Source organism: Meles meles, chromosome 17, assembly GCF_922984935.1.
Source record: "Meles meles chromosome 17, mMelMel3.1 paternal haplotype, whole genome shotgun sequence".
In the NCBI taxonomy this organism is placed as follows: Eukaryota; Metazoa; Chordata; class Mammalia; order Carnivora; family Mustelidae; genus Meles; species Meles meles.
In genome coordinates, this window is record NC_060082.1 from 28975025 (window position 1) to 28988693 (window position 13669).

Here is a 13669-nt window from a genome sequence, read left to right on the forward strand (position 1 = left end):
TCTCACTGGGCTCTCCCCTAGCCAAGCTGGATGCTCTCTCGCCAAGCACAGATCACAACACCACTGAGGTCTCCATCAGCCCCCGATTTTGCCATATTAGGATTCTGGGCTTTAAAATTACAGGAAGCTAATGGGCTCTATTTCTGAATATCTGTGACCCCCCCCCACCCCACCCCCCCACACACACGCCATTGTCCAGCCTCACCTCAGGCCAGAACAGACCCCGGGCAGCCCGGTGACATCTTTAAGAAGGCGCACTTTAGCCACGCGCATCTGGAGGGAGGCCAGCCCTGCACATCTGGGCCCAATGCCCCCTCACAACCTGACCGAAATCTGGAGAGCCCCACCGGGAGGAGGAGAAAAGAGAGGGGGCTGCGCTCTCCCCACACCTTCCCTTGCAGCTGGCTAGGAGAGAGCAGGGGTGGGGCGGGGAGGCAGGACTTACCCAGCATCTGGCTGAAGAGCAGCTGCTCCAGGTCTCCCAGCACGGTCACCACGAGCTCGGGGTCCACTTTAAGGAAGGCGCGCTCCTCCTGGCCCTTGGCGGAGGGCACCGGCCCGGAGCCCTTTTGAGCCTTGGCCTTGCTAGAAATCAGCTCGTCGTCCGACTTGCCATCGTCGCTCACGGCTGCCTCAGGAGCCTTGCTGAGCGGCTTGACCTCCGCGTAGGGGCCGCGCGGGATCCGGCTCGGCTTCCCTAGGCTGGGTGCGAGGGGAGCCAGGGGGGTCTTGGCGCCGCCCGCCGGGCTGCCCTTGGCCTGGAAGAGCGAGTGCTCCGACTTGGACAGCGTCTTGGACATAAGCGGAGCTTCGCGGCCTTTGGACCCCGCCTTGCCCAAGCCCTTGGGCGCCTTGGCCATATCGTCGCTCCACTCGGGCTCATAGAGCTGCAGCTTTTTCTCCGAGTCGGTGAGGAACGAGAGGTTGGTTAGCGACTTCTGCTTGCGCAGGTTGGAGGTGGGAGGCCCGCCGGGGACTCGGCTGTCCACGCTGCCAGACTTGAAGACCTTCAGCTCGGCTGCGCTGGCCTTGGCCATGCCGCTACCGCCGCCGGGCGCCTTGGCGCGCTTGGGCAGCATGCCTCTGCCGTCCGCCGCTGCTGCCTTCCTACCGGCGCCCCGAGGCTCGTCCGCGCCCTCGTCCCCGCCGCCGCCGCCGCTCAGCTCCACCTCGGGCTGCACGCTCTTGACGCTGCTGCCCAGCATTCTGCCCGCGAGGAGCGCATGGAAGATCCGCGCGTCTGCAGGCACGGCGGGGGCGGGGGGGGGGGGGGCGGGAGCGCAGGGAAGAGGAGGCGGGGGAGGGGAGGGGGAGAGAAAGGACGGAAGAAACCGAGGAAGATGGGGAGAGGAGGGGGGAGCGAGGGAGGAGGGAGACAGGCAAGCGAGGGCGCAGGGAAAAGAAACGCAAGGAAGGAAGAGGGGAAAAGGAAAGAGCAAGGAAACCGTGGGGCGATGGGGCGGGGTCGGAGGAAAAGGGGCGGGGCGGGGAAAATACAAATTAAAATTTAGAAATCAATCAAAGGAAGAATGGAAGCCCGGCTGCTCCGCGGGCGCGCAGAGGTGCTTCGATGCCCGGGTCCCGGCCCTCTGCCTGCCCGCCCGTCTGTCCCGCTGGCCGAGCACTGCCCGGCAGCTCCCTCGTGGCACTCCGCCCGCCAGCTTGAGTAGAGGCTGCGGGCTGCAGCTCCGAGCGCAGGAAGGCGGGGAGGGGAAGGCGGAGGAGCAAACAGGAGGAGGGGAGGAGTGTGCGCGAGGGAGGGAGGTGGAGGAGAGCGAGTGTGTGTCTATTTCTGGCTCGGGAGGGGGGTGGCATCTGCAGCAGAGCTCCAGGGGCGGATGGGTAGGGGGTCGGGGGGGGGGGATAAAGGATCCCACCAGTTTTCCTCCTAGCTTTCCACGCGGAGGCGGGACCAGTTCTCGGAGGGCACCGTGGCCCTCTGCCGCGCCCAGAGTGTGGGGGGCAGTGAAATGGATCTGTCGTGCAGATGTGGGATGCAGGTAAAAGGGACTGAGACAGGGCAGCTCATGACGCGGGGGATAGGTGGGCTCGTGGGCCGGGGAGAGATGCTGGGAGAGGGGTTGGGGAAGCCGTCCTATTCAGTTTGCTGGTTCCCCCACCCCCACTCCAAACCTTAGCGGTTTCCCTCCAGGAAACTCCCAGTATCATCGTACTTCAGTCTCGGAGGCTCTCGGCTGCCCTCCAGAGGTTGGGGATACTCCCCAGGGTAGGGCAAAGGGGATGGGATAGGGGTGGCACGGAGAGACAGGCCCAGGGCTGACGAGGGAGGGGGCTCAGGGCATGGAGGAAAGGACCAGCCGCCTGGATCAGGAGATTGGATTCCCATTCTAATTGACCTTGTCAAAGTCACTGCACCCCTTTGGCTGGCTCTCTTCTCTTAACAGTGGTTATAATACCAGCTTAATGAGTAAAAGGGCTTTGGCATTGTAAAGCGCTTTGTCAAACCTAGGAAATCAGTTGGAGGCTTAGCACGGGTCCCCTGCAGGCCTGATCTAAAGTGGGACTGCAGAGCAATTTAAAAAGACAACATTTCCCGAGCCTTTCTCCCTCCTCCCACCTGGACTCAGGGAAGAAAGATGGGAGCGGAAGGGGTAGAGGCCAAGAGGGTTGGAGCAGTGGGCCTCTGGCTGTCTCTCGGTAGAGGGCGACACTGCCCATTCTCCCATGGCCTCCCAGGTCAGTGCCAAGTTACCTGAGCAAATGGTTCTCGGGCAAGAAAATGAGGGACAGGAGAAAGCAGAGGGGATGTCTCTGGCAGCAAAGCTTGCTCCAGAAGAGGTGGGCCCCAGACAGAGCCACACACTGTGGACTGTAAAGCCCTAAAGCCCTAAGAACTCTTTTTTTTTTTTTTTTTTTTAGTGTATCTATTTTTTTTTTTTTAAGTAATCTCTACATCCAGCATGGGGCTTGAACTGATGACCCTGAGATCAAGATGTGCTTGCTCTTTCAACTGAGCCAGCCAGGCACCCCAAAAACGCTTGGCCAGAATGTGCTAACCATCAGATTATCTGCCCACCCCACCCCCAACCTCCCTCTTTCTAGCTTCCTGTCTGTCTCCTTAGAATCTGAAGAACCTGTGCCTGGGTCTTATGGTTCACCCATGTGCTAATCATCACAGCCTGCCTGGTGTGAGAGGTATCAGTGTGCATGTCTGTCTCCGCCACCAGCCCTGAAGCTTTCTGGGTACACAACTGTGTCTCTCAGTGCCTCGAAGGGAAAAGAGGCCTCAGCTGTGTTAGTAACATGGATTAGGAGGCCCAAGTGCTGTACACCAGGTCTGTCCCCTCCATGACTCTTGGGTCCTGGCAGTGTCCCCAGGCCTCTGACTTCCATAATTCCAGGGCTGGACTGAGATACCAAAACATCTGGAAGGACAGGGATCATCACCGAGAGTTTGTGCTGACCACAGCACTAAGAACACACGTTCTCAAGCAAAGGGGTGTTTGGTAAGAAGCATGGGCCCTTGGCTGGGCTTTGGTTGGTACAGAGAAAGATGGAGATTTCTGCCCTCAAGGAATTCGATGTCTGACAGGGAACACAAGACAGACAACACAGATCTGGGAAAATAATCATCCCGACTGTGAAAAAGCAATGTCACCTACACCAACACACTCATCACAGAGAGACAGACACAGGTATGTGTACACTCATTTCAGGAGTGACATGAGAGAGACCGAAAAAGCAATGTCACATACACCAACACACTCATCACAGAGAGACAGACACAGGTATGTGTACACTCATTTCAGGAGTGACATGAGAGAGATCAAGCCCTGAAGAGCAGGGACGTTGGCCGTCTCATTCACTGTCATAACCCCAGAGGCCGGCACTTCCTTACTAGGTGCTGAACACGGAGTGCAGGAGTGAGACACTGTGCTGGCAGGCGGGACAGGTGGAGGAGGTCTTGAAGGTTTCCTGGAATACTCAGCAGTATAAACAGAGAAGGGTTCAGACCAGGAGAGCAGGAAGCAAGAGGTTGTTCAGCCTCATGCCCTGCTGCCTCAAAGGAGCAAAGGGTCGGGTGCAAAAATTTTACCAGAAGGTCCAGGGGGCGCATGCAGACTGGCCTTGCAGTCTGCGTCTAGCACTTAGGACACTCAGGAGTGGAAGCAATGCTTGAGATCTCAGGTAGGGAATGACAAGCAGTGGAGATCTGGTTAAAGGGACTTAGGCAGTATTGTGCCAGAACTTTCCCCAGGCACCAAAGGGTGAGGCCAGTCCTGGGATTTTCTCTCCGGGCAAGCATGAGATCCTCATGCTTATGCCCAAACACAAGATCCCAGCTCAGGGAAGGGACTGTCAAGTGCCAAGTGTCCAGGTAACCACGCCCTTCCTCCCCTATCCCACAGCCCCCACCTTTAAAGAAACTGCAAACAATCACTTCTCAAGTCCTCCTCCTTACTCCGAGATCATTCTCCAGTTTGCACCAGACACACCTAATTCAATCATGTGGGAACATCACCTCTCCTAAAAATAGCGATTTGAGAATCTGGGGATCCTAGTTCTCTGATTTACCAGGGTATGGTAGCTCCTGCTTATTGTCTCTATGTATCTTTCCTGTATATAAAATCATCTTCTCTTTAGCAGACGAGGAGAAACTAACTGGTTGCCATCTGGCTGAAAACCCTCATTTCCACTGCGGTCCATCCCGCCCAGTGCCTACTTCTGTAGGCAGACCCAACACTGTCTCCCCAGGTTTATTTGGCCTCTTGTCTCCGGTAGCTTTGCAGGTTTGCTCCTGTCAAATTAATCTTCAGAATTACTACGAGGCACTGTTCCACTTGTTGCTCTGTCCCCCTGCCCTTCCTTATCCCTGCATGCCCACTGTCCCCAATAGCTGACCCTCCTTTCTTCCAGCCCTCACTGGTCCCTGCACGCAAGCCCTGTCTCTTCCTCATCTTTATTCCCTTTTTTTTCCCCCTCTGTCCTGCCTCTCCAGGGATAGCCCATGCCCCCAATCCCAAGCCCTTTCCTTGCCTTTCCTTCAATAAACAGCTCCTGAAATTCTGCCTCCTTCGAGGAGAGAGGATCATCCAGAAGAAAGGCACTAGCCCCTCTCCATCCCCTCTCTAACCACCTACTGCATGAGAGGCCTCCTGTCAGTTCATGAGATGGAAAACACCTTCCATGCTCATCTCATGAGTTAATTCAGCGCTAATCCCCTCGAGTGCTGGACCTCTCTGTCCATGTCCACCGGGTTCTGTTCATCTTCCTGCTGCCACTCTCTAAAGGGCTGTGCCATGGCCATGTGGGGGCCTCTTTAAATAGTCATCTTGGCATTCTGCAACTTTCAGATGCTCCCTAGTGCGACCTCTCCCTCTCTCTGGTTCTTTTTTGATTCCTTTCACATCCCTTGAGTTTCCCACCATGCTCTACTGCAGTGGGAGCCTCTGCTGCCGTGGCAACAGCCATTCCAGCATCAGTCAATAAAGCCAATATGTGCAGAATGTTTCCTCGAGTGATTCCTAAAAAGAGAGGGACCTGCCCTGTCACACCACCCCCAAACCCGCCCCGAGCCCCTCCCACTCTGCCATTTCCGCTATCCCCAAACCACAGAACAGATAGGCTGGGGATGGTCCGATCAGAGAGATCCTTCTCAACATGATGAGGGAGAGGCCTGCCTGGGGAGGGAGTGGGTCCTGATGATGTCAGTGCCCTGTGGAGGGCAACTGGATCCTGCTCGTGTCTGAAGAGAAGGTGGGAAAGGGGCTGGCTTGATATCACGAACGAACGTCCCCAACTCCCAGTTCCCCAGAACCACTCACCATCCCACTCCTCTGTCTCCAAAGGCAGTGGCACTTTCTGTGATGAGGTAGGGTGACTGATTTGGCCACATGTGTTGACCGAGAACTTGAAGCCATCTGAGGAATGAAGACATAGGCACATAGCCAAGGAAAAGGCATGCTGTGTGATTTTACATTCTCACACTATGTGCTGGGAAACAGATGCAACCCAGGTTGTCTGGGGGGGTCTGCGGGCTCCCCCCTTAGATGGGGGAGCGAGGAGGACAGGAAAATGTAGAAAGGAGAGGTGGGCGGCCTCCACCCTGTTGACCTTGAAAGGTGATTTGGGGAGAAGAGGGGATCCGAGGGAGGGGTAGTGGGCTGGTGAGTCCACACTTGGCTCCATCAAGGGCCAAGTCAGAGCAGGGAAGAGGGAAGAGTTTTCTGGATATCTGAACTCACAGTCACGATCTGGAGAGCACGAGCTAGCGCCTAGTCCCATGGCTCTGCAAGCCTAGCCCACCCAGCCTGGGCCAGGCCAAATGAGTGACAGGCACCTCTAAGTCTACCCACCTCAGATCCCTATAACGAAGTTCCTTCATCACTGCCCTAGCAGATTCCAATACCGATGCCTTTGTGGAAAGCCCTCCACCCCCTTCTGCCCTTTTCTCTGCCCGGTCATTCCCCTAAGTCATGCCACCCATCAGCAGGGACTTCTTGAGCACAGAAAATGTGCACAAGGCCAGGCCGGAGGCTGCTGAAATGGCCGGGGCTCGGCACCGTCCGTCTCCACCCAGATGACCACTTCCCCATTGCTCATCTCCTGTGCAGTGCCTGCTAGGTGCCAGCTATGAGGAGTGCTCGAGGACAGACACAAATCCCTGCCCTTGTGGGACTCCCAGTCTAAGGGAGACACAGACAACAAATGAGAGAGAAATGTTAGCCACTACAAAGTTCTCAGGAGTAAACAGAGCTGGAAAGGGAATATGCAATATCCAGCGGTAGGGGGTGAATTTTCAGTACGGTGGCCAAAGGAAGCTTTAGTAAGAAGGTGACATCTGAGTAAACATCTGAAGGAAGAGAGGGAGCAATTTATATGGATATCTGGGGGAAGATTTCCAGGCAAAAGGAACAGCCCAAGCAAATGCCCTGTGGGAGAGTACACCAGGCCCACGAAGGAGGGGACAGTGGCAGGCGATGAGGTCCCCATGGAAGGCCTTCTAGGTCATGACAAGGACATGGACTTTAACTCTGAGTAGGATGGGCGTCACTGGTAGGTTGGGAGCAGAGGAGTGACAGGACCCAGCCTCTCCCTGGAAAGGGTCACTCTGGCTGCCGTGCTAGGCTCATGGGCAGAAGAGTCGCAACAACCGAAGTGAGAGAGGACGGGGGCTTGGAAGGGGGTAGTGACTTTGGTAGTGGTGCCAGGTGGTCAGACTCTAGTTCTATTTTGAAGCCGTTCGAATTTGCTGATGGACCAGGTGTGGGTGTGTGGGATTGACAGAATGGGGCATACCCTAAGGATTTGGGCCTGGACAACTCTTAGACTGGACCAGCCATCAGTCAAGGTAGGAAGACTTGAGGAGAAGCTGGCTTTAGGGAAAGGACTGGAATTTTCTGTTCTCCCCGGCCCTTCCTAAGGCCGAACGGCCCTCCCCTAGGACACCTTCCCTGACTCTCTCCACACGGTTCACTGTGACCACTTCAATAACCTCTGAACATCTAGAGCCGACATTTTTCATTCACTCGTTTGTGTTTCCCAAGGATCCATCTTTGGCTGGTCTACTGATTATGAGTTTTTTCTCAAAACCCATCATGGCTCTTTGCACATAGTGGGCTCTCAGAAATAGTTGGTGAATGACGACCAAGTAAATGAATGAATGCGTGACTGAGAACAGATGTGTAACAGCAATCTGAGAACAGATTGTAAACAGCAGTGACCTCTCAGTACCCTGTGGCGAGAGACACTGCAGCTGGTGTGCTGGAACGGGAACCAGGCTCTGGGATGAGGGCCCAGCAATGGTCTTTGCTTCCTTCTCTGCAGCCCTGGGCCACAGGGAGGCCAGCAGATCCCTTCTTTGCCCCTTTAAGGGAAGCTCCAGTTTTTCAGGGCAATGACCCGGGGACATATCACAACTGAGACCCTCTAACATCTCTATGTCTGCTCTACTTGGAGGTATGGAGAGTTTTGCTCCCACTCTGGGAGACAGAGGCAAGAGTGGGCAAGGTGTCCTCAGAGCCCGGGTTCCCTGGCAATATGGAATCTGAACCCCATCCTTTGCTGCCATCTGCAGAAGAAAAGGAGCCAATGGACATAGTGGTCCAACATGGACACACCAGCTTCCTCATACCTCCAAGGGCCTCATCCAGGAAGTCTTCCCAGATTGATCCACTTGCTTCCTCCCAATCCACTGACTACTTTGCTTTGCCAGGGCATTCATTGGTAGAAATATGGATTCTGCAAGGCCCTGGCTCAGCCTCTCTGGTCCCAGGAGGCTCCCAAGCCCAGGGGTTGGGAATTTTTCTTCTGGGCCACAAGGTCAACAGGGCAGGCTCAGAAGAGATTTGCTATTTGCCTGCCTGTTGGGGGGAAATCAGGCTCAGCAAACCAAAGGCTGGGAGTAGAGCCAGGGATCATAGGCCTTAGTCTACCCTCTGGCCTAACTGTCTCAGGGAGAGATTCTAGGAGGGTAGAAATGCTGAGACATTCTAAACTACAACCCACATTCCTCAGAGCTCGCAGCAGCCTGGATGCAGGTCCTCTGAGCCTCTAGGCCAACAGGACAGGGAAGAAGCAGGATGAGCCTACCAGCGGTGAAATGGGAAGGGCGGAGAGTAGACCCTGGAAGGCAAGAAGTCACCTCTTGTCATACAAGGACACAGGACCCGAGCCTGAAGCCCCGCATGTCCAGCTGGGTGTAGGTGGACAGGGTGCAGGACAGGGCTCTCCAAGTCTGACACCTGCTGGGACAGGGGCCAATGCTGACCCCGCGCGGCACTCCAGGTCTTCACGGCTCTGGCTCCACCTTGCCCTCCAATGCTTCCTGCCTGTCCTCTGGTCCAGGTCTAATCCCAGCCCTGCTCCCTGTCACCTGGATGCCCACTGCACCTGAGGTCTGCATGGGCGTCTAGGAGTGCAGTCACGTTAAAAGTGGCCCACGGGGCCCTGGAGTGGGGACAAGACAGAGGATTACTCCCTTGGTGAGCTACAGCACCACCAGTCCCCTGATCGCTCAGCCTCATGCCCTTTGTCCTGGGGTCCTGGTCATGTCCAGCGGACTTGGCAGTACCAAGTACAGGACCCCTTCAGGACTTCCCTCTTCTCAAGTCTTGGAGATCCTGGTTCTCTTCTTGACTTGCTATGTGGCCTTAAGAGAATGCTTCTCTTCTCCTGTGACGAAATGTGTTCTCTTTGCTCACATAAGAAATTAGGCGGAAGTACGAGGTGGAGAACCCTGACTCTCACAGCCCGTGTTCTTACAGCAGGGAAAGGCCGAAGGAAAACACCTAATCTAGACGACTCTGAAATTGCACTCATTTAAAATCAGATCCCTGTGCTCCTTGGGCTAATAAAGAGACCAGGATAAGAAGTCTGAGATGTTTCCCACATGTGTTTGGCTTGTATGTTGCCATGGCAACTGTCCCATACATATCCGTCGGGGTGTTCACTGCACACTGGGCTCCAGATGAGCTCTGCAACACCCAGGTCCATTGGCCTTAGACTAGGACCAGCCCGGATCCGTTGTCATGGCGACCAGAGGCCTGTGAGGCGGGGACGAAGAGGAGGGTGGCCTGTGTGCGTGCAGCTGTGCCCGTGTGCTGGCTGGAGACAGGCAAACGGCCTGGGTGCATGTACCCTGTGCTGCGGGCACACCCAGAATCAAATCCAACCTGTCCACGCAAAGCTGATGAGTTTTAAAGTCACTGAATCACAACACTAAGTGGAATCTCCAAGATAATACTCAACGTTCTGCTTTAGAGCAGAACCGACCCATTTGCAATAAATCCCATTATCTCACTGTGGGCCAAGGAAACCCAAAAACCTGATGAGAAAAAACAGAAGGTCCCAACCTGATGCTGTCAGGCCAACACTGTGATATTATTACAGAAGATGAGAACTTTCCAGTCCGGTTTCACAAACGGGTTTAAGAAGGCCCAGGAAACCAAGTTTTGTGAGGTGAAGAAGAGTCTGTTTGTCTGGGGAGACACATCGTAACCCTAACCAGATTCTGAAAGAGGTTCCTGATGCTTGAAAGTTAAAAACAACTGCAAGAGCAGGGAGAAACCTTCACCCAGCTGACCCAGGACCCGCTGGGGACCCTCCACTGCCCTGGAGACAAAGACCCTCCCGTACCGCAGCTATGCCCATCCTCTCAGTGCGCACCTCTGCGCTTTGTGAGAATTTTTGTTAGGTTTTTAAAGAGACCTTAAACCTAACATAGGAATGCCATGGATTCATAGCTCACTGAATTTTAATAGGATAATCGCTGGCAATTACTTAGTGTATAAAAATTGCTCCGCAGGTGTTAAGAATAGTCATGGGTGTGATGGGTGGGAGTTTCAAAGCCTGAGGAGAACTCTGCCTTTCACCCGGCCTGGTTTCATCCCAAAGAGCTAACCGCCTTTGCGCTTCCTCCTGCCTCCATGGAAACCCAGATTCTCAGGCGGGAAGGATGGAGGGAGCTTACTGGGTCAAGCTCCTGCCCCCGGACTGAGCCAGACTTTATGTGAATGCGAGGGCTGTTCTCCCTCCACTTGTGATGGGGATGAGCTCTCCTCCTGCTGGCAAAGTTCTCTTACCTATGGGACCGCGATCATTCTCCCCACCAGAACACACTCGTCGGCTTCTCCAGCCCTCTGTGGAGGTGGAATGGTTTTCTTGAGAGAAGGGATGACTAAGACTAACCACTTCCCTGACCTGTCCCCTATTACCACTATCCCCCCCCCCACCACCACCAGGGCTTGGATGACCCCACATTCGCTGACCCTCCCTCTGCCCTGAACCTTTCATTCTCTTCAGCTCTCTCTGAAGCACAGGGCTCCCACAGCCCGGGAGCCACACACAGGAAGGCGGGGTTTTGATTCCTTCCGCCTCTTAAAGGACTCAGGACAAGGAATATTATGACTGGGGGTAATTCTCAGCACTTAATCTTCCCGCTTATTGTGTCTATGTCGCTCACTGTCTTCAACTGCCTCTCCCCAGAGCTCCTTCTGTGGAAGCCTGCTGGGAGGCCTTATTGTTTGGGGGCGGGGGAGGTCTCTCAGTGGGGGGCCCTAATCCTCTTATCAAGGGGACAGGGGGAGTACAGGGAAGGAGGGGGGATGCTGGGTTCCAGTTTCTGCCCATTCAGTGGTGCCAGAGGGAGAGAGTAAAGCCTTGCTTGGAGCTGGTGCTCCTTGAGATGAAGCTGCCTGTAGGCTCTCCATCCGCCCGAGCCTTCCCAGGGAGACCCTGTTTCTCAGCAGTTGTGAAGAGGATTGGCCAGCTCTTGTCTCAAGGGATGGGACAAAGACCTATGAAGACAAGTCTTTAGGGCACCACTGAAGTGGGGTTTCTCTGGATTGGTCATGGAAGTTTCCATGGGTCATGGAAGGACAGTGGTGAACATTTAGCAAATAGTTCAGGTTCCTTCCTCTTCCCATGGCTGAAATTTCTAGCAGCCCCAGAGCCCCCCTGGATAACGCTCTGAAGTTGGACGGGGTAGTCGGATCTGGAGAGATTCCTAGTAACCAGTCCTACCCCCTCCCAGTATGTATCCTCTTCCTCAGAACCTTCCTGTGGCCCACAGGCACACACTGAGCTAAACAAGAGGCCAGGGTTTCCCAGGAAGAACTAAAGCAGTTCCTCTCAGTTGGGAGAGGTGAATCTCTAGAAGCCTGCCAGGAGGAAGCTGAGTTGAGGTCAGACAAGTATGGGGTACAGGGGACAATTCTCTAGGAGAACCACGGAGGAAAGTTCATCACCTTCCTCTTCTACTCGTCTTTCCTAGTACTGAAGACTTGGGGTGAAGGGGGATGGTCTGCAGACTGCGGCTGTTTATATTCTTACCGGGTGTCAGGAAGCCAGAGCCTGCCCTACCTGGGGATGGGAGACACATTCCAGACTTGGGGCTTCTCCAAGGCTACCAAGCGGATCCCATCTAGCTGCACAGGCTGTACCCCGCACTCCTCCAGACCACTACACAGGCTCCCCAAGGGCAGAGGTCTCCCCTGTTCCATCAGGGATGGCCTCCGCGTGTCTAGAGCAGTGCCCGGAACCTCGTAAGTACTTAACAGAAACTTCGTGGATGGGTATGAATTTCCTCTGCAGTTGGGTAGTACAAACTCCCTGGTCTTCTCGGGTGGAACAGGACGCAGGAAGTGAGGCCCCGTCGGCCCTCTGCGTTGTTCGGAGTATTCAGGTCACGCAGAGCCACTCGCACACCTTCTAGAGTGGGAGCAATCTCAGGAGGGAGCACTGTGGTTGGCGGTGGGGGGGAGGCACGTCCAGGATGTCCAGGCTCCTCTATTTCTGACATTCCACTAAAATGGCTCCCACCGGGTCAGATACACTGCTTGGAGATTAATCCCATTCCCAGCCAAATGCTGCCTTGGGGAGAAGTCACTCAGCCTCCTCCCTCCCCCTTCCTCCTCCTGACAAATAGAATCCAGATCCCTCTAGTTTCTGTTTCAAGCTCCTCCAACAGGGTACCTCAGGTGACCTCACTTCTCTGGCCTCGTCCTGCAGAGGCTCCTCCTAGAGCTAGGCTCTGGCCTGGTGTTCATCTCACTGCCCTTCCCCCGGGGCGGGGGGGGAGCATCCCAGGACTTGCGACATGTTCCTCTCTGGCAAGGTCTTGGCATGTGTGGCTAAGAGCACGACCACTGAAGTCCAGATCCAGGCTGGACCACCCTGGGCATGTCGCATAGCCTTTCCTCATTTCCTCATCTGTAAAATGGGTGTGTTAGTAACAGCACTCCCCTCGGTAACAAATAATAACACATGTTAAACAGTTACTCTGTCCCAGGGCTCCTGAAGCACTTTATACATTGGTGTATTTGGTCCTCATCATGAAGGTATTATCATCATCATGCAGGCACAGAGAGGTTAAATCATTCACCCAAGGCTGTCCAGCTAGCAAGTGGTAAAGCTAGGATAAGAAGCTGGGGAGTTGTTCCAACTCTCACGCGGTTGTGACAAGGACTGAAGGTGCTTATTGGCGGTGCCTGATTCAGAGGAAGCCACAGCAAGTGTTAGCCACCGCTCTGCAGTATAATGATCACCTCCCCTCTCAGCTCCTAGAAGTCTACTTGGTCCCAGACGGCCACCCTGTTTATCCAAACTGGGCCTCCGGAGACCACCGAACACCCGCGCCTCCTCTGGCCCACAGCGGCATGGAGCAGCCTGAGCCCTGACAGGAGAGCTAATAGCATTGCCCCTGAACTCGCTCTGTGTTTTCTAGTCAATTGTCTGCACGTCCCCTCTCCACGGATGGCTGGGACATCAGGCTCAGCTCAGCTTGAAAGTCCCCAGAGGACAGGGAACACGGCAGTGTGAACTCAGCATGAAATGACATAGGTTTGGGATGACAGAGAGGCCAGCGACATCCCGAGGCTTGCTCACGGTGAGGAAGATGTCAGCAGGACTGTGGCTCACTGACCCTATTTCCTTCCCCACCATTCGGCGGAGGTTAAGGGAGACAGTGTGCCAATGGCCCAGTGAGTGCTGGCAGCAACGGGCAGGCAGGCGAGTAATGCTGGAAGGCTGGAAGGCAGGACGTTTTGACAAGCCTGGATTCAAATCCTGGCACAGCCCCCTAGCTGTATGTCCCGGGAAAGCTAGCTCGTGTAACTTCTCTGAGCTGGAGCTTCCTCATCTATCCCACAGAATAACACTACCACCGGCCAAGGGTTACGCAAGGTGCTTATGCTTCATGGGAAGCATC

The 13669-nt window shown here is 54.9% G+C and overlaps 1 protein-coding gene across 9 annotated transcripts in view; it reads right to left on the reverse strand.

The window, feature by feature from the left end:
• NAV1 (neuron navigator 1) overlaps positions 1–13669 on the reverse strand; it is a 252915-nt gene that overhangs the window by 156225 nt on the left and 83021 nt on the right. For 8 of the 9 annotated variants that reach the window (XM_045982386.1, XM_045982385.1, XM_045982384.1 and 5 more), the window contains exon 4: positions 446–1240. The exons of the other annotated variant lie outside the window; for it this stretch is intronic. In XM_045982386.1, coding sequence (XP_045838342.1) covers positions 446–1240 — 795 coding nt within the window. The remainder of the gene's footprint in view (positions 1–445; positions 1241–13669) is intronic. 9 annotated transcript variants of the gene reach the window in all.